We start from the raw sequence: 22,056 nt of genomic DNA, 5'->3' as shown, positions 1-22,056 counted from the left end.
AATCTGATGGAAATTCAAATTCAATTCAATAATACAAGTCAAAGCTTCTAAGCTCAGTGTGAACAAACAAAATCAAATAACAATCTCAATTTACTTCAATTGTACTAATCGTATTCGATCAGTTATGAATAATCAAAAGTAATTGAGAAAGTCAAAGTCAAGTCGATTTTACTGATTGATCAAATTTTGATCACAAAGTGATCAAACCAACTAGATATATTGGATATGATCAGCTATGATTAAATAAGTGATAACATCCACTATTATCAATTGAAATCAATCTTTAGAATTAAATGCGATCAATTTTATTTAGATTTACTTTATGAGAAAAAATAATGTTGGTTGATGCCAATCAAGGTTATGATTGATGTATTAATCAATTAATCAGATGTGATCAAATCAAAATTAGGTACACCAGATGAGATGAAGTATTATCAAATCAATGACCAAACAAATATGATCAATTTTTTAATCAAATTTATGATTAAACTAGATTAACAAGTACAAATAAAATCAGTTGAAGAGTACAGTCACAACCAGATTAATTGAATTGATATGAAATGATTAAATTCAACTAATAGGTAATACCAAATCAAATTATGTGTTATGATCAAATTATATGAATGCACTGACTTGATGCAGCCAAGCAAATTCGATATGGATAAGATGAATGATTAATAACCAATCGATTATTACAAAGTCAATTTAACAAGGATGTATTTCAGCAAAGATAACCGATCATTAAATTTGTATACTCAACTCAGTCGTCAAGATATTGAATCAAGAATTGTTGAATCAAATTAGGAAATCAATTTCTGCTTTCAATTATAAGGTTTCTGGGTTAAAAATAGAAAAGATCAATTTCAAATTTCAGATTGGTGATCCACCAAAAATTCAAATACCCACTTCTGAATTGCAGATTAAAGAATCAAGAGTCAAATTAGAATTGCCTAATTTCAGATTTCGGAATAGGAAAATCTATTTGAATATTCAATTTTGAACTAAAGATTGAAGAATCAAGAATTATAAAATGAGTGATGACTAATCTGAATTACTAATATCAGAATTTCAATACAAGATATAGATCACAAGTTGGAAGTATTATTATATTCTCAAGAAGGTTATCAGGATTGAATAAAAAAATCAAGAGCACTTAGTATGAAACGATCTCACTATTCTTTATGAATGCAGATTCCCAAGAATGAATGTTGCATCAAACCACCAACAAATCCCCAATTTCTTGAAGCTTGAAGCCCTCCAGCAAGAACAGATCTCAGATCTCAAGGTGAGCACAAACTTTGGAGAGAGAGTGGGCGCCCAAAAAGTGAGCACATTTTCCAAAAAGGTGCTTTTATAGTCCTTTTACCCTAATGGGCTGAAAAAGGTATTATATATATAATTTTTTCATTTATATCAAAAAGATAAAGTAGGAGGAATGGTTAAAGGCCCTCCTTATACAAACGCTTGAGAGGTCTTGGGTTCAAAATCCAAACAAACCTACATATATATTTAATATTTTTAAGCCAATTTTACATTGATAAAATATTATTATTTATAAAATCAAATAATATTATTCTTTTATTTACTCTAATAACCTGCATCAAGAAAGATTAATTACTCATTAAATTCAAAATGTTGATAAATCATTAAAAATAAACTTACCTGATAAAGATCCAACATTCCTCAGATGAGTCTCTTTGTATCGGAAAGATGTGTGGCCTCTAGTCCAGAGACTCTTTAGATCATTAGATCTTCTCATTATTCCCTCACTAGAAACATTAATTGGGAAGATCAAGAGAGCAGAGGGGATGGCTCTCAAAAATATTTGCATGGTTAACAAAAGTGGGCAGCCTCCCTTATTTTTACTCTCTAAGAAAATTTTATAGAAGTCCATGTGAAAATTCATAAAGTGTTTTTTCCCCGGAAAATTTCATACAAGTCCTGAAGTTAGGTTGTATTCACCAAAATATGAAAATATAATATAGCTTTCCCCTCACTATTTGCATTGTCTAGGAGACCACAAGCCTCGGTGAAAGACTATTGGGACACTACTGGCTATTGATAACTTGCAAATTAACAGGATTAATTGATGAACTTTACGGTATATTTATGTGCTTTAATGATCATATTTGCATGTTATCATATAAAAATAAAGATAAAAGAACTATATTTTGATTTTATTATTATTTCTAATTTTTGATCATTTTTTGACATGGTATTTAACCTCATTTTATTGAAGAAATATTTTTTACAGGGTCTTAAATGCTTGGCTAAAGGTTGGTAAGGGCTTTCTTAATTTTTATGGAATTTTCCCATATTTTTTATATTTTTCTGACCAATATTTAGTAAAGAAATGAATTTTTCTTATTTAAATAACACATATTCTATTTACTTGGCATTTTATAATATATTTATATATATATATATATATATCAAGGGGTATCCACGTCATTCGCCCAAAATTTGGGCGAATAAATGGATGTTTATTATTTAAATAAGAATAAGAGAGAGAGAAAATGAGCATTATTGGCTCATCATGGCATCGCAAATCGCGATGCCATAACAAGCCAATCATTAGCTCATAAATAAGTACTATGTGGCGCGCAAGGTGACTAAAGAAGTTGTTGTTTTTAATCTTCGTGCAATAAATGGACGCGGAGAATTTATAATTTATCTTAGTCGTTAGCGCGTGAATTTAATGCACTCGCTAACCGACACACATGATTAAGTGCATGCGGCGTCGATTCGCCGCGTGCATTAAATGCACGTGGAAATCGACAATGCGTGTGGTCAAAAATTGCGGCTCACTAATTTTAACGAAAAAAAATATAAAAAGTCTTTTTTCCTTTTCTTTTTTTTATTTCAGAGTGACGTGGAGCTTTCTCGACCATGTATAACGAGAAAATCGTTTCATAATGATTGTGACTCGTTCAAGCGTAAAAAATTGTGACAGCGCACGATCCGAGGATGGGGAAAACGAGAAAAAAAGGCCAGCCAATAGAAAAATTCCATTTTTTTATAAAGATAAAAGAGATCCAACGATGGAGATTAAGTGCCGATAAAATGACGATATCTTGAGATCTAGACGTCAGATTGGGCTGAAATTTTGAGGGCATGTTTGTCTTTCCCCCTCTACAGTTGGATATTTAAATAGAGGTGTGAAAAAGGGTGAAATTCACTTTTTGAAGCTCTCTCCAAGGATTTGGCCAGGAAGGACGCAAGAGTTGCTTTGGAAGTCGACATTTCTTGATTCTGCACTCAAATTTGTAAGTTTTTGATTTGTATTTCAATCTTCTTTTTGAACGATTCTTAAATGCCAAGGCATGGGCAAAATGTACATGCCCTAGAAGCAGTTTTGAATGAAATTAGCACTGCATTTTGATTCTGATTCAATATCTGGTTTTTAATCTTTAATTTCACATCAATTTTCAACATTTCTGCATTATTAGATTTTTTATTTAGGGTCAGATTGCATCATTTCCCGAAATTCTTTACTTTCTCTCTGTAGATTTCAATTTTTATTGTTTGGAAATTTGATTAAATATATAAAAAAACCTAAAAATAAAATTTGATTTGAAAATTCATCCATCTTGAAGTCCAATTTAGAAATCCCTTTCTTGATTATTTAATTCCCAATTTTAATTCATAAAAATTGTCTTAAAATTTTAGAATAATTGGGAAATTAATAATCCAAATTAATCTGATCTTATAATTGAAATAATTCTATCTTGAGCTTTTTTGACCAAAATATTTAAAATCAAAATTAAGTTTTTACTTAATTTTGATTAATTTAAAACATTATTAAGTATAATCAAGATTTATTAATTGCAAAATAAATTCATAATTGAATTAATTCATTAAAATTGGATAAAAATTCTTACTTGCTGCCTCCCTGTGGTTTGACCCCTTGCATGCTCTATATTGTATATTTAGTGATTAAGGGTATTTATAAATTTTATTGTGTAAGTCTAAACATCAAATCAACGACATATTTTCACAAATTTTTAGGCTTATCAGCTATGGGATTGATCATATTCATTATATGAGAGGACTATGTCATGAAATTCCATCCAAAATCTGGATTTCTTTCCAGAATATCCTATGAACCTGAATGTTTAGAATATGTAGTTACAAGGAAGCAATCATCATATTTTTATCTCATCATAATTCACTTAATCAATGTATATTTTCATGTACATCATTTATATGCTTCAAATAATAATAGTAATGAATAAAGGTTCATTTTAATGACCACAACCTAGATAGCTAAGGGAGATTAGATTGTAGGGCACATATTTCTATAATTTGGAATGGTGAGAAAATTCATAAGGATCTCAGTTGGTGTTGATCTAGTGGAAGACTAGGAGATCTGGTGTGTAGGAGACTGTGTACGTGCCTAGAGGCTCCTCCACATTTGCATGACTTGAAATAACTCATTCAAAATATAGAAGGATGTAGTTTTTGACTCTGCAAGATCATATGATCATCAAGTGTCTTGGTTTTCGTATTTTCAAAGAGCTTGCCCGTTTTCTCATTGATTTCAGCAGTGTGAATCTCATTTCTTAGGTCAATCATACAAGGCAATTGTCACATGTCTTATTTTATATTTATAGTAATTAAATTGCTTCATCTAATCTTCATATTGATTATTCATTGTCTTTAATCATTAAAAAATGGCATCAGATCAATCAAAGGCTAGGAGCAACTCTAATTTTTCTGCTGTCATGAGAGAAAAGGCTCAAAGGTCTTATGATTTCATATATGATGAGACATGTTCTGATAAAAACTTGTATTTGTGAAAGTCTCTGGTGAAGACCATTACTAGTGTGATGACTCAATAAATGATAAACAAAAAAATCAGCTATTATAAGGAGCTGCTAATTAATTATTCTCAAATAGAAGGTGGCATCTTGAAAAATGAGGAGGCATTTTATACTAAACACTGAATGATAATTTTATAGGGATCCCACACAAAGAGAAAGAGAAGCCCCATCAGATTTTTATTTGGGCGTGAGCAGTTGTGGTCGAAGCTCATATCGAAAATACCTCTCCCAAAAAATATGAAAACAATTTGAATAACAAAGAAAATTATTTATTATGTTAGAGTAGATGAATTTGTCCCTAATAGTTTCATTGATCAAAGTTTACATGGGAAGTTAGACAAGAAAAATAAAATTTTATTTTTGAATTATAGAGGACTAAATGGTTAGAGGCTGTATAATCACAGCTCAAAGAAGAGAGTTACAGTTAAATCTGATACTTAATGAAGGATTTTTTTGAGTAAAGTGAGAAGAAGGCACACCAATAAGGGGCAATACTCAACATAAGTGCATAATAATAGATATAATCAGAATAAGTCCTGCTTAGGATAAAATTTCAAGATAAAGAAAAACCAAAGGTGAAGATCTATCATGACAATTGAAGATAATATATATTCAATCGAGAATGTATTTTTTTATTAATGCCAAAATGAAACCAAAATATGTAAAGAATTTTGTGACAGAGAGTTGGAGGAAATAAATGGAGTCATTGAGAATAATATCACGTGGAAGCTTGTGGATGTAGCACATTAAATAAAATGAATATAAGTCAAATGGATATTCAAAGTCAAACATGGATTAGATGTAAACATCTAATGGTACCAAGAAAGGTTAGTTTCAACGGGCTTTGCTAGAAAATTTGAAATTTGATTTCAAAACATTTTTTACCTGCTTCAAGACTTGAGACTGTGAGGCTCTTGTTAGGAATTGCTGAAAGTTCAAGTGAGAGACCTTCAGTTTTACATGAAAATGGGATTTTTGAGTAGGCATTTACATTAGGATATGTGTATGTTATGTAAGTTACTATTATTACTTGTTAATAAATTACTACATAAACAAGCACACACCTGTACCAATTATCTTAGGGAATAAACAACGATCCCAACAACCGCTCTCTCTCTCTCTCTATGTATATAAATATATGTCTCCGCCCTTCTTCCATTTCCTTTTTCTCCTCCATCTTCTAGGTAAACCTTCATCTATTTCTAGTAGGCAGACAATAGCACCAGGAAGCCGTTTGCCTGACTTCCCATCACTGAACTCATTTCTCAGAGATTTTTACTGGGGTCCATACGCAGCTCAGCCCCCTCTGTGCTCCATCTCCTTCGCCGCCATGGACTTGGCAAGGCGCTGAGAGACGCACAGAGCCAAAGACTGGATAGTAATCATGGGGTTCACCCCCAGTGCGGTGGGGAAGAGGCTGGCGTCGCAAACGAACAAGCCCTCCGCTTCCCAGCTCTCCCCGTTCTCGTCCACAGCGCCTTCTTCCTTGCAGGCCCCCATCCTACAACTACCCATCTGGTGCCCAGACCCATACAACGCCCACAAGGGGCTTCCCGAGCTTGGGCCCCCGGGCGGGCCAATTCCATCGAGAAACTCCTCCAACTCCTTGTCCGTTATTCCCTTGCAATTCATTCTTTGCCCGTCGCTCCGGTGAGTTCCCACCTCGGTGGCGCCGGCGGCGACTAATATCCGCAGCGCCCGCCTCAGCCCCCGCCGGAGCTCCTCCTTGTCGGACTTCTCCAACTTGTAGCTGATCCGCTGGACGCCCTCCACGACCCCGGCGCCTCTGTCCCTAGCCAAAGCAAAGAGGTGAACTGTGCGACTGTACTTGGCCATTCGCTCCTTCATGTCCTTGCCCGAGACCCACGGCATCAACGTCGCCATAGTCCCCGGGACCGCCGCCGTCGTCTCGATGATGACCCTCGAATCTCCGCCGTCGGCTGCCTCCACCTCGTGCATTGATGTGATTATCCCTCCGTGGAAAGCCTTACCCACCAACTCCGAGCCTTCCTCTTCGGGGAAGAAGCCCCACGCCATGATCACCGGGTGAAGGTGCAGGTTCTTCCCAATATGCCGGTTCATCAACCCGCTGGCAGAGAGCAAGAGCGGCGTCCTGAGTGCCCCACCAGAGGAGATGCTCACCTTGGCGCGTATCCGTAGCTGCTTTCTGACTTCCCCGGCCACTACTCTAGCGGCCACCCCGACGCACTTCTTCTTCTTCTTGCTCTTCTTGTTATTATTCTTCTCGAGGAGGAACTTCTCCGCCACGCAGCCGGCGAGGATGACGGCGCCGTGATCGACAGCGTCAACGAGCCAGGTTGTGTCTGTGCCGCGCTTCTCGCCGGTGGGGCAGCCGAAGCCGCAGGAGCCGCAGAAGTGGCCCTCCGGCGAGTTCCTGGCCACGGAGTCGACCTTCAGCCCGAGTCCCTCGCAGCCCCGACGGAGGACTTTGTTCTGCAGCCCTTCTTCTTCGCAGCCCTCGGTCACGCCGATCCTGTTCCAGACGGTATCCATGGCGTTGGTGAACTCCGACGACTGGAAGAGAGGCAGGCGGCGGTCCCCGGCCCACTCCTTCATCACAGCCGGCGGAGTTCTTATGCTTGCCGACCAGTTTACGGCCGAGCCGCCGCCCACGGTGGCGCCTGCGAGAATCATGATCTTCCCGTCGAGGGTACCGAGAACACCTTTCGCTTCGTACAGCTTATCTAGAGAAGGCCCCTCCAAGCCGGAATAGTCCTCCGCGACGAAATAGTCCCCCTTCTCGAGGACGATAACTTTGTGGCCGGCGCCGGCGAGGACGGCGGCGGCGACACCGCCGCCGCAGCCGGAGCCGACGATCAGAACGTCGCACTCGACATCGATGACCCCCTCTTTCTCGGCAGCATGGGCTGTAAGTCCTTTCTGGTTCAGAGACTTGATCAGGGACGCTTCCGTCTCCTTCTTCACCTCCACCAACCCCCTCTCTAATGGTCTCTCTTTATTTTTGCGCGGCAGGCCTTTGGATTCGATCTCGTACCCGATCGTTTTCCACGTAGGATTATCCATGTTTTGATCAGTCTACAACAAAAGAGGGATAAACCTTAGAGGTATCCTCAGAGCGTCGGGGGTTATCCATTTTTTCATAAGCCAAAAACAAGAGAAGAAAGAGTAAAAGAGAGAGAAATGTAGAAAGTAAGAGAGAGATGGCGCGAGAGTGAAAGAGAGAGAAACAGGGAGAACGAAATAGAGCGAGAGAGAAAGAAAAATAAAGAGAGACAGAGAGAAAGAAAGAGAAAAAGAGAGAGAAATAGAGCGAGAGATAAAGAAAGAGAAAAAGAGACAGCGAGAAATAAAGAGAAAAAGAGAGAAAAAAGGAGACAGAAATGAAAAGAAAAAGAGAGAGAAATAGAGCGAGAGAGAAAGAAAGAGAAAAAGAGACTAAGAGAGAAAAGAGAGAGAAATAGAGAGAGAGAAAGAAAGAGAAAAAGAGAGTAAGAGAGAAAAGAGAGAGAGAGAAGTAGAGCAAGGGAGAAAGAAAGAGGGAATGAGAGAGTAAGAGAGAAGAGAGGGAGTAAGATAGAAAATAGAGAGTAAAAGAGAAGGGAGAATGAAAGATAGAGAGAGAGGGAGTAAGAGAGAAAGATGGAGAGAGTAGGAGAGAAAAATAGAGAGAGAAAGAGAGAAAGATGTAGTCAGTAAGAGAGAAAAGAGAGAAAAATAGAGAGAGAGAGTAAGAGAGAAAAGAGAGAGGGAGAAATGTTCGATCGGCTGCTGCCTGCTGGCGCCGCTGGCCATTTGTTCGAATTTGTTCGAACAAGTTATAGAACAAATGGCCGAATGAACCAAATTCTTCGTTCGAAACTTTCGATCGAACACGAACGAAGGGTCTGTTCGATCCAAAGATTCGAATAGATCTGTTCGTATCGGCATTTGTTCGTTCGAATCTTTCGATCAAGATTCGAACGATCCGATCCGATCCTAGATGCCTAGAAGATAGAGAGGAAGAAATAAACAGAGAGAGCAAGAGAGAGAAAGAGAGAATATAAGTTAGAGAGAGAGAGAGAGACAAAGATAGAGAGAAAGAACTAGAGAGAGTAAAAGATAGAAAGAGAGAGAGCGAGAGACAAAGGTAGAGAAAGAAACAGAGAGTGAAAGATAGAAAGAGAGAGAGAGACAGACAAAGATAGAGAGAAAGAAATAGAGAGCGCGAGAAAGAAATAGAGAGAGTGAAAGATAGAAAGAGCGAGAGAAAGAGAGAATAAAAGAAAGAGATCGCGAAAGATTGAAAGAGAGAGAATAAAAGAGAGTAACAGATAGAAAGAGAGAGAGAGAAAAAGATATTGAGAAAGAATAGGGAGAGTGAAAGACAGAAAGAGAGAAAGAGAGATAGAAAGAGAAGAGAGAAATATATAGAGAAATATTGATAGAGAGAAAGATACAAAGAGAGAGAGAGAGAAAGGCAGATCTAGAGCGAGAGAGGGAAAGATAGAAAGATAGATAGAGAGATGGAGAGAGAGAGAGAGAGATAGAGAGATAGATAGAGATATATATATATATATATCGATCGATCGATCGATCGAGAGAGAGAGAGAGAGAGAGAGAGAGAGAGAGTCGAAGGTGGGTTTACCCTGGTAAAGAAGTTAAACAGGGTGACCATCTTGGCAAGCAGGAAGACTATCCGGACGGGGCGTAGGAAGGTCTCGCGGCTCCAACGCTGCAAAATTTTCTCCCTCTTCTTGAGGGGTAGCTCGGGATAGGAGCTAAAGAAGGGGAACTTCTGGGAGACGCAGACAGATCCGGAGAGGAGTAGAGTCCCCATGCGGGTGGACAGAGCCCATAGAGCGAACCTCATGAGGTGCACTGCCTCAGGTAGGTTGTTCCCAAGCAGCTCTGCCACCTGCGATTCAGTAGAGAGGGAGTCAAGTTAGAAAGAGAAGAGGAGTAAGAAGTGAAAGAAGAGGAGGAACCTCGTCGGGAAGCGGCCCATCGCCGCTACTGAGCTCGAAATAGGCTTGGAGGTCCTTGTTGAGGAGTTCTTCATCCGTTATACGAGGAATCAGAGCTTCACAAATCGCTGCCAGCGTCTTCATCTGTTTCTTGGAGAAAACATGAGTTGGAGATTCGCCCATCTTTCTGCCACCCATCAGCATCGGATGGCTTTCCCTTCTCTTCTCCATTTCTTCACTCTCACAGAGAGAGAGAGAGAGGAAGATGACAACGAGGGACGAGTCTATCGCAAAGGAGTGAGCAGACTTTATTGAGTGAGAAGCCATCCAATTACCGTGATAGAAGGGCATCTCACTTTCTTTAGAATTGTGTATCTTTCCTTCGGTTATAATGGTGGAAGACATCCTAACGCCTTCGAGACGACGGCATGGACTTCAAGAGATTTTGTCGGGGGAGTTAAACGATGATAATGAGGTCTGAAAAATCCGCGACCTGGTTGGATGGGATCGATACGTTCTCTTTATGTCGGCCGCAGGCAAAGTCTAGGAGGTTAGAGAGAGAGAGATGCCGAGACAGGCGCGAGGATGTGCCGGGAGATATGTATATATGACGATCGGCATCGAGAAAGACGTACAGAGAAAAACACATAAACAGGAAGAGTGGGAGATGTGATGGGGCACGAAAGACAGATTGAGGAAAATAGCTGAGAGAGAGATAGGCGGTAATGTCATCTATAGAGAAAAATTCTGTGATGGACTTTCCGAGGGAATAAAAGTTTGGTGTCGTAGCGGACGCTAGTATTAAAGAGGAATTAAGCCACTTCAGTATCCTCATCGACCGATAGGATTCTAAATGACAGTATCCTCATCGACCGATAGATTTTATCCTTTACTCGTTATGAGAAATAGACGGCCAGGATTTAATATAAGATAATATAGATGGCTAGGATTAATATAGATTGGATAAATCTAGTGGATAGGATTAAATCCATACAGGTTAACATAACGGTTTTATAATCCAACGGTCAAGATTAAATCTAGAGACAAAGTTACAAATCTCGATTTATAACTTCCTAAAGCTAGCCATTATTATTATTCCATGATCTATAGATACAAACCAATCTGTTGCTAATTAGATTCAAAGGAGTAAAACAACAATCTTTAACTATATATGGTTCTTGTCGCCCCATCTTTTCATCTATCTCCATTCTCATTCCCCTTCGTCTTCTTCATCTACTTCTACTTCTCCCGCGAGAACTTTACAAGTATCGCCTGAGAGAGTGATGAGGGTGGTGGAGAGAGAGAGAGAGAGAGAGAGAGAGAGAGAGAGAGAGAGAGAGAGAGAGAGAGAGAGAGAGAGAGAGAGAGAGAGAGAGAGAGAGAGAGAGAGAGAGAGAGAGAGAGAGAGAGAGAGAGAGAGAGAGAGAGAGAGAGAGAGAGAGAGAGAGAGAGAGAGAGAGAGAGAGAGAGAGAGATAGATAGATAGATGGATAGATAGATAGAGAGAGAGAGAAAGAGATAGATAGAGAGATAGATAGATAGAGAGAGAGCGAGAGAGAGAGAGAGAGTGAGAGAGAGAGAGAGACTTTGAGACGGATATTTAAAGACAGAGAGGAGGGTCATAACGAGAAATTAATTTGGGCATTTATTGGGGTTTGACGTTAGTTCTTTCATAACTCCCTTGAATATCATGCGTGTTATCAGTCATCCCATTCAAGTGAATGAATATCGGGTAAATCTTCATAGGTGAATTTGTTATGCAACTCGGGGATTAAATTAATTTCAAATTTTACAATACTTCATAATCTGTTTAGTTCATGACAGTTTTTGGTATTTTTGAGGTCAGATAAATTGTATCTAGTGTTTCTTTTCAGCTCTTTCAAGGTTTTATATTTTTATAAAGATTTGAAAGAACAAAAGAGAAGCCAACAGAACTTAATTGAGTTTATTTTCCTCCGTTTTAAATTTTTAGCTAGCATTATGGAGAAACAAAATTTTATCCAATGGTGAAGAAAATATAATGAGAGAATAACAGGAAAGGGAAAAGAAAACAGAAAAGAGAAGAGAGAAGTAAAACTATATTGATGTCTATATATATACACACAAAGTATAATGATGTCAAGGAAAGGGGGCATATACAAATCCTGATGATGGATGTTGGAGCATGATGACATATAAGTTGTGCCACCATGGTGGGCGCAGTGGTCCTATGGAAATTAGTAGCCTGGTCAAGAAGAGATGTGTACCACAAGGAGGCTCATGTGTTGTACCGGCCACAAGGTCAGTATTGTTTAATTCAAATGTATGTTGGGAAACACAGATAACATTCATTTTTATGGTTGTATCCATTATCCATTTTATTTTGTATAAATTACATAGTTAGAAAAACATGTTATCATCAAATTTTAGAAATTTCCATGCATCATTACATTTCGGACCTGTGTTCTAACTATCATGCAACTATTGTTATTGGAGTATTTTCACTAAAACCACTTGGTTTCATCAAATTCAAGTATTTTATTAATGATATTTGGACTTTTAACCAAGAAAGACTCAGGTGCATTGAGTAGAATAAGTGAATAATGAGGGGTGCACAGAATGGCTTAATTGGCCTGTTTTGGGCTACAGGTCCCTGGGAGTCCAATATATCAACCTCACAAGGCCCCATAAATAGCTCCCACATTTGGGCATCTTGTCCCTCCACTGTCGAGAAAGAGGTAAATCCTAAAAGCCACAAATGGAAGATGTAGTGGGTGCATCTCAAAAACGCACAAAAGTTTGGCTCATGGACTGCAAAAATATTTCACCCCAAGCTCCGGGGTGTTTTCTTTAGTTCTTGTGAGAATAAAGAGACCACAAGCCCATGATCAGTTTCTCTCACAATATTGTATTTAATGTTCTGGACCTTTTAAGCCCAATACCCTTGCTAAAAAAGATCTCTCTCTCTCTCCAACAATGTATGGCCATCAGAAAAATGCATTCTGGAGGTCAAGTACCTGTTTTGAAGCTTGACACAAGTGAGTTTATGTTTTTTTAATGAAGTTTGTTCTCTCTGGGTTACAATATGTCTAGCCTAGGTGGAACGTAGAGGCCTTGGGAGATATTTATTGAATAAGAACATCACATATCGGTACAGAATGCAATAAAAATACCCAAGAAATACACAATCACATATTGTACTCTCTCTTGCTTGATCTCCAAATAATTTTTATTAAATATATTTCCTGCTTGATCTTGAGAGAGTATCAAGATCCTCCTGATGGCCTTAACCTATTTTACCGTTTCTAACATTCAATCAGGTTCCTAGCTTGCAATAAACCTCCTGGAGAAGAGATGATATATTTGTGTGCAATCTAACAGTAGAGAGCTTTACACCATGGCACATACATGTATGCATTACCATTATATACCATGAGCACATCGATCAATAAAATTTTGGGTATTTGAGTATCCTTTTTATTTGATTAAATTAATAATAAAAATTACAAACCCTGACTCCTAAAGAATTTCACTTTCTCGTGCTGAGGAATGATCATTTCCACAAGGAACGGAGATTATGGTAAGTAGAGGATCATAAGTGATGTTTTATAAGATAATAAATGCGTAGAGATGAGAAGGATCGTAAGGATATGTATGAGATAATTAACTTGGCTTATTGGACATGGTTGAATGATGATGACAAATAAATGAATGGATATGTGATTGGATAGAATGATGTGACTGTATCGATGTCAAGAAGAAGACAACAAACTAAGCCCAAGAAGAATCAGGATAGATCATTAATTACTACCAGGATCAATGTAATTTTGAACTTCAAGAGATCCCCTACAATCCATGTAAAATATTAAGAAAACTTGATGTATCTTGAAATATCTTTTTTTCATTTGGCCTACTAAATTAGTATAAGTTCAGGTATGAACTTTACATAGATAGAGGGATCTGTTTATTGATAGAAGATTATGGATGGATAGATGAGAGAGCGACAGAGACAAAAGTCAAACTTAAAATTAATATTAGAACTCTTTCTAGAGTGTTAGACATCTAGACTTGAAGCTGAATGAATCTCCGTGGTTAGAGTTTCTCTCTCCTATACGCCAGATTTCCTGTGTGCCATGGAACTTTTGGAGTTTCTGAAGATTCTACCACCTTATTTTCACCTTTTTGTCAACTTACGGTGATCACCGTAATTTCAAAGAAGATACCTGAAATGATATTAAAATGGGATCCATCATCACCAATTAGTTTTTGGGGACATCAAGATCTGAAGGGTATAGGTTGATACAAAATTTCAATGCAACTTATGATCATTTTATTCTGAGTGACTATTGCCTCAACCCACTTAGAAACATAATCAACATCCATATACAAATATTCATATCCAAATGGTGAAAAAGGTCTCATAATATCTATGAATCATAAATCAAAAAAATTATAGTCAATAATTGTAATTACTGGCATAAAATCTTTCTTTTCATGGTAAACATGGATTCAATATTTTATTTTCAATGCTTGAAAAATATCACTTTACTTCATTCAGCCTACTATAGGTGCAGTAGAAATTCCATGAATAATTTTAAGCAAATAGATGGATCCATTTATAGACAAGAGGGTATGAATGGATAGCAGATCGAGAGAAAAAATTCTCATATAACTTCAGCCCAGAAATCTTTCTGGATCATTAGATCTCTTGATTTGAAATTGAATAATTTTGACAGATCAGAATTTCTCTCTCCTTCGCATCAGATTGAAAGTGCGGCTTGGAATCTTTGGAGTTTCTGAAGATGATGCCACCTTTTTGTATTTTCATGATCTTCCGATGCATGGAAATTAACTCAAAAGGCACCCCTAGAAGTTTCCAAGGAGCATTCATTGTAATCTGCCAAATTACCTATCCACCCATACTACTATACAACATGTACATGCTTTCTCAAACTCCAAAATTGCATTAATTGATATTTGAATCCAGCCTTTTCTCTTGGTCCATCTCAGCCTCCTTGTACCATTCCCAATCCCCATTGATTGAAATTTAAGTTTATGGTTTTTTTACTCCATTAAAATATTTGATATACCTATGTCAAAACCTAAATAATAAAAGGTAGAAAGTTGAAAAAATGATCGTTCATAATCTAAGTGCCAATCATTGGCAATAGATGATACACATGAATAGTTCTTTAAAAATCAAATATCTTAAAATAATTAAATACCATACATTTTCATTTATAAAAATATTTGTTAAATATATTCTGATGAGAAAAATATTTTGCTTATGAATTTAATTCCTAAAAAATTGATATATATATATATATCTTCTGACTGAAAAATTAATTTCATACCCGATATGAGGTCATAGATGGATTGGAAAATAATTATACTAGGCTGGAATAGAGAAAGCAGACTAATATAGATTTTTGATAATGAATTATTCCATTGATCCGTACAAAGGAAGAAATGTTACGGAGGCATAAGTTGAACGAGATTCAGGCTAGAGAAATGGTGGAACTTTCTAGTTGCATGAAAGGAATAGTGTTAAATATTGATATTGATGATCTAGGTAGCTTAAATTACTAAACAAGGAATAACAATCCCAATTTCATTCTGGAATAATATTTAATCATTTTAAGATTGATAACAAATATATATAACTATTTTAGTACAAGTAACTATGTAAAATGTATGATATTACTCTAATAATTAGTGTATCAAACACCAAGTGTTACCAACATTACTACGGTCAAACCAATGTGCAAGATGTTCCCAAGGCTACACCCATATTACATGGGAGCTCATATGTGTGTTACGTGTGAGCAGACAAGCCCCCATGCTTGCCTTTTGAGTATCTCTGTTCGACTCACATTATTTCCAGCGATAGAGTTTAAATGTGCCATGCTGGCCTCTATAATTGAACTAAAGCCAATGCAAATCCATGGAACTGAGACGTGCCAATTCTCACAACAGTACACAAGTCCGGATTTCCACTTGATCTTTTACATGCACACAGGTCCAAGCATTTGAATGCACTAGTACCTACAATAGTCGAGGAGCCTAGTTATGCCTAAGCCTGGACATCAATTTGTGTGTGAGATGAGCCATTTCTTACACCGTGTGCCACATAATGGAAATATATATGAATGATAAGTTAATTATCAATTCCACATCTCATTGATTGTTCATCAATGAAATATATATTCATCAGAATGGACATGTTGTGCTTATTATTAAGTCCATGAATACATGATCTGATATAGTGAATTATAATGAGATCATAGCACATAGATCAATAGTCTTTTAAGCATGTGTTCTAGATATTTATATTCAAAGGATACTCAAGAAGGACATCAAATTATATGGATAAACTATCACTATTTATTCTTATTCATATGACGAGTATGGTTAGTCATGTATCCATTACTGTGGAGACACTAAAGATGAATGGTGGGTAATATTAGCATAGAGAGTCCATTGCATAGATATGTATGAATCTCTGAATGGTAATATACCAAACTATCAATCGTTTTGATGCACATCACGGTTAAGTAAGTGTCCCTTAGATCTAAGCCGCCAAAGATGTCTTCTAGGAAGACATTTATACTTTGATTACGACTGAAAAGTTCCTATTCATGGAATTGTAAAACTTTTGTGGTCGAGTGCATAAAAAAAGTTGCTAAAATGATTGAATGACACAGATGAGATTTTTTACCATGATATAAGAGGAGACACCTCAAGGAAAATAATGTAATGAACTCATTGGCCAAGCAAGTTGATTATTAAAGTTTATTATTAATAATGCAATGACCTCCTATAATGATATATCAATTTGATTATTTATAAATTAGGGTTTTACAATTTAAAATAGCCTAAATCATTGTAGGAGTTTCAAGCAGGTGATAGGCTATATGTACATGATAACTGATGATTTACAAGTTCCACAAATGAGTAAATACACTCTTTTGTATTTTCTGGAGCATGAGGTGGTGTAGCTTAGTACCCCACATGTTGAAGACTCATTCTATTGAGTGGGTTAAAATGATATATCATTAATTGATATGTATATGATGATATAATTATTTAATATAGAAGGGAAATAATTTTTATTGATCAATTGGAGTCATTAACTAGACTAACAGATCAACCTAGAGGGTCACACACAAATGGTCTTTTGGGCGTTGAAAGATATACTTAAAGTTTGGGGTTCTATGAAAAGTAACCACTCATTATAAATAGGGGAAGACCCAAAATGAGCTTTACCCAAGACAGGATTGCTTTAGGCACTTTCCCTTCTATCATTATTTCCCCTCGACTCATGATATGATTGGAAAGGTATGAAGATGACGATAGAGAATGAATGAGACTCATCAAGATGAAGACGATAAATTGTAACTATAAATGATTCTCAAATAATAATAACATAAATATTCAAAATCACATATATAAAGGAGGTAACCAATGAACATAAAAATCTTCCAAAAATATTCAATGAAAGATAAATCTTCAAAAATCACATAGATAAACATAAATATAAAAAATTACTCATAAAAAGGAGATGACCAATCATAGTAAAGGTTAAACAGGAGAGTTCATTTGATACTTTTTGTGACCTTTTTCGATACAAACAAAAACCTTCAAAATAACTTATAGAAAGAAGGTAAGTGATGAGAGTAAAGCTTCTTAGAAAGAGGTCATCTGATACTTTGTATCTTTTTTAGTACAAGGTGTATCTTGGAGCACCATGGGTGGAAACTTAACCTATCTATTAGGTTAAATTGATCAATACTTAATTAATCTATATGTTTATATAATTAATTAATAAGGTTAACTGATAATAATTATTGGGAAACAAGTCACATGAGAGGTATAAGGTCTCTCTTTGTCTAAACATCTGAGGAAATTAACCTGTCATATCTATCACTAAAACACTAGTTTCTCCCTCGATTTTCAGATGTTATTATAGTTTCTTATGTGCTCTTTGGTTTTTGAGGAATGATCAAATGACAAGATATTAGGTGAACTCATGGACTATAGAGAAGATGTTTTTGTATCTAGTAAGGGGGAACTCATGGACAATTCTGATCATATCTCATCTATCCTCAGCTCAAAGGAACTGACAAGGAGTATTTGTCCTACGTCTACACCCTTCTCTATGCCTACTATTGACACTTAGAACAAACCAAAGATCAAAGCACAATAGCAGACTACTTTGAGAATTCCCCAAACCTCTTGACATAACCCAATACTTCAAGCTCTAACTCAGGACAGAATTTTTCAAGGCCTTCCCCCCCTTCTCTTGTGTCCCATTGGCTCATCTCCACTCATGATGTGATCAGAATGGTGTAACAACGAAGGTAGAGAAAGATCAAGACACATCAAGATGAAGGAGAAGATTTGACGTACAAGGGATCCCTTGGACACATCTATAGGTTGCACACTTGAGCATCGTCAACATGTCCCACTTGAGGATCCAATAAATTATTAATTCATTCTTTTCACATGTGATCTGATCTTTTTGTTTAATGTTGTTTTAATTCCTTTAAAATTTTTTCACTATAGGAATACCTTTTGTTTCATCCAATTCAATACCACAGAACCCAAAACACATGAGCACACATTAGTGCATGTGCCAGAAGCAACTACCACAACCCCTATTGTTATCATGTTAGGGACCGCAGCTGTGACAAAGCCACCATGTTACCCAAACTAGTGACTACAACAATGCATGCACTTCCAATCATATCTTCCCCGCTAACTGTACTTGTGCCCTACCTTGGGTTCTATTTCTTAAGCCTATGCATATGTTTGCTTATACTCCTTTTGCACTCAAAAAATCGTATATTCCTTCTATTTTGAACCTTTTGATTTATGATTCTATCATAAATGCTTCCATTCTTTACAAAAACATGATATTTAACTTTCATTCATATCCCTTAGTGGAACCACTTATTTTTCATTATGTACACAAAATTAGGAATTAATGAGAGGTTAAAACAAATTTTTTTGGGTTCTAGGGCCTTGATATTGATGAAATTTTATAATGCTTTGTTGTGGAAGGCTGATAAGAGAATCTAAAGGACATGATTTAAATAATGAAAGGAATCACCTGGGCACAGATCATGTGTGTCATTTCTTGGATCCTCATGTAATACATATCAAGTTTATCATGTGTGTAGCCTGTAGATGTATCCACATGGCCCATGGCACATCGAATCTCCTCCTTTACCTTATAAGCTCTGTTCACGCTAAATAGCCTTCATTACACCATACCAATCGCATTGGGAAGTGGAGATGAGCTAAAAGGAGAAGGGAGAAGAAAGGAGAAGAAGGGGAAGAACCCTTAACAATTATGGCCTAAGTGAACTTTTTTCATAGTTTCATCCATTTATATGACGCAGGCATTTTGATAAACCCCTCAAACTATAAATATATTTTCCAATATCCAAAAGATCATTTGCATGTGATCATCTAGGCCCATGTATCAGTATAATTAATTACTCCAATGGTCCCATAACGTTTTTTGGCTTTCCAAATTATTCAACTATATCATGAAGTAGATTAATTAGTGATGTGTTGATTTAACCCAATCGATTGGTTGAGTCCCCAGCCCGTGGGTTGCCAAGCTTCGGTTTGTTCTCAAGAAAATATGGAGTGTAGTAACTCACTCACTGAAACTGTATGTCATTAGCTACCATGTATGTATATCTCCATATTAGGATCTCATCATAATTCACTGAGCCCGATCATTCTTGGACTTCAGTATAAACATCACACATGTAGTATAATAAATACATTTATTAATGAACATGGAATGAGATTTGGGTTGCCGACCACTTATATCTACGTCAATTTTCACATAACTAAATTTTTAAAAAGCTAATTATTTAAAGCTCAAATGATGGACTTACCAAACATCTTTTAAATGCATACTTACACTAAAATTAATGATTGATCATCCATTTTTATTGATTTTTGTAGCTTGAGACCATTATGTTGTGGTTTTGTGTGACATATGCTACATAAATATCTTAATATGTGGTTTGTGTGTATTAATCTACTTGAATAGGTATATTACTTTAAAAATTCTAAATATAAGCTAATTCAAATCACATGTTATTTGTAGTTATTCACATACTATCAAATATTTCATGAATGGATGAAAATAGTTTGTTTGAATTTTTGGGTGAATAGCGTGCCCAATTACACATGCATTTAATTCAGATAATTTATTGGATTTTTAGGATGAAATTAATGAAAAATATTTAAATATTTTTACATGAGTTTCCTTGAAACTTCGAGAATATTTAGCATACATTAATATTTGGTGTATCAAGAGGAAAATTAAAGTAAATTAATATTTTTCAAAATGTGGAATATCGGGGTGTGGACCTGCCAAATGGAGGATAACACATCATATCAAGGGATGAAAGAGAACCTAATAAGCAAAATATTTATGGCAACGTACATTTTCTTCCCTAGTATTTATTCTACTTTGTTATTTCTATCTAAGAATTACCAAAACAGTGTCTGATATTTGATATTAGGCATTTGTGCAATTTCCTACAGATGATGATACTACTCGACGACCCTAAAAATATTTTTTCATAGGGCTAAACATTATTATGCTGGGCATTAGCATGATTGATACTCTCCTATCCATCTGATAACAAAAACAAATTTAATATGTTGGTACGATGATATTTACATGTTTATTTCCATTAAAGTTTTTATATGTGCATGTTATCAAGCCTAAAATAATTAAATCTATTTTTAGAAAAATGTTTTGAATTTTTTGAAAATTTGGGTATTTCTAAAGGATTTTTCTGGCTTTATATTTTGAAATTTTTTTTTTTTGAATTAAAGTATATATTTCTGAATTTTTTGTCATTATATTCATCAAGATATGATTTTTCAAAGTCATAAAGCATATTTATTTGTATTTTTTGACTTATAATATGTTTTCTTCTAATTTATTAGATATTTTCAGGCTTGAGCTTGGTGGCGCCACATGTCACCATTTGATTTGTTAAATGCTGATCAGTCATTTAGTCTGGTCAAAGATTGATGTCAGCCAATCCTTGAACATAATGGAATGATGCCAATGTGATTCCAGAATGGTCAATCATTTACTGATGTTTTTGTATTATTTAATATTGAGGCTGGTGTGCCCAACGAAAAGGGTACACTTAAAAATGCAATCAATGGTAGCAGAAGAATAAGAAACTATAAAACAAAACATTGGGGCAGTACATGTGGTGTGCACGTGTAAAGCGTAAACAAATAAAAAGGGGAGGTGCTGGTGTAGCACACAAAAACATGTTGCCATGTCATGCATCTTTAAGAGTACTATTTTTTTATCCTTAGGGTGCTTGGTGGAGGCCAGCAATTGGCCCATGTACGTGGCACAAAAAACACATTGCCACATCACAATCTCATATTCAAACTTTTTTCTTGTCTTCTCTTGTCTTTTGGTGCGTAGGACATGTGTCACCTCCCTATCTGTTAATCGGGCATGATCTGTAAGCACCCCTTTAGTTAGATCCATATCATCACACCCTTTCATATTATTCCGCTACCATCACCCATACTCTCACATCATCTGCATCACATAACTTTCTTCTCTTCTCCATGGAAATATAAAAGCCTAAAAGTTCAGTCCATTTTCTTCTCCTCTATATCTCTTACTCTTATAAACTATCTCTTCCTACCATGATCTTCTCCCACATCATCCTTATTATCTCTTTTCTCCCTTACAATCATTTAATCTATCTACGTGTTCATCTTACTCTTCTCCATCTCATCCTTATTATTTGGACATTTTCACCATCTCATCTCACCATCTTCATCTTATCACTCCCTCTTATCCTATACATAACCCTTCTCATCCTCTTAAAATCACTATGTTGAGAGAACCCTAAGATCCATTCCCGATGGAGACTACCCATACTCATCCACTATATAGAGTTATTGCATAAATATAAATTTATAAATTTTGTTGATTAAAAAAAAATCTAACAACAACATATTAAACCCTAGTTTTTGAGTTCATCGCCATTCTAAGACCCATTTAGGCATGCAGTCAGCCTGAAAAATAATGAATCTAATTCTGGCATGTTTGGAAGTCCTTTTATGAATTGATGGCATGAAAAAATCTGTTTATTTTACCTCACTTCATACAGAGCCAAGGGTCAAACCTCAGGGAGCCTAGGTAGTCATATTAGAGACTTATTGCTAAAGAGGTGTATAAATGGGATAGGTGAAGGGAGCAGTATGGAAGATGAGATGATGAAAACCAGATGAACATGATATAATTATATACTTAG

At 36.3% G+C, this 22,056-nt stretch overlaps 1 protein-coding gene across 1 annotated transcript; it reads right to left on the bottom strand.

Annotated features, from left to right (window-relative positions):
• Positions 1 to 5,874: 5,874 nt before the first annotated feature.
• LOC144700249 (long-chain-alcohol oxidase FAO1-like) lies at positions 5,875 to 10,045 on the bottom strand. The gene is made up of 3 exons (XM_078571713.1): positions 9,770 to 10,045; positions 9,430 to 9,699; positions 5,875 to 7,880 (listed from the first exon to the last, which is right to left on the bottom strand). The coding sequence occupies exons 1-3, from the start codon at positions 9,977 to 9,979 to the stop codon at positions 6,120 to 6,122; spliced, it is 2,241 nt and encodes a 746-aa protein (XP_078427839.1). The 5' UTR covers positions 9,980 to 10,045; the 3' UTR covers positions 5,875 to 6,119.
• Between the last annotated feature and the right edge of the window lie 12,011 nt (positions 10,046 to 22,056).

Source organism: Wolffia australiana, chromosome 2 (genome assembly GCF_029677425.1).
Source record: "Wolffia australiana isolate 7733 chromosome 2, ASM2967742v1".
In the NCBI taxonomy this organism is placed as follows: domain Eukaryota; kingdom Viridiplantae; phylum Streptophyta; class Magnoliopsida; order Alismatales; family Araceae; genus Wolffia; species Wolffia australiana.
The sequence above is the reverse complement of the archived record's forward strand: the minus strand, read 5'-3'. Positions and strand labels throughout refer to the sequence as shown.

Coding starts and splice junctions, on each gene's coding strand:
- LOC144700249 (XM_078571713.1), bottom strand. CDS start 9,979: ATGGAGAAGAGAAGGGAAAGCCATCCGATGCTGATGGGTGGCAGAAAG. Junction 9,700..9,769: donor ATGGGCCGCTTCCCGACGAG/GTTCCTCCTCTT, acceptor ACTGAATCGCAG/GTGGCAGAGCTGCTTGGGAA. Junction 7,881..9,429: donor TGTTTAACTTCTTTACCAGG/GTAAACCCACCT, acceptor CTTTTGTTGTAG/ACTGATCAAAACATGGATAA.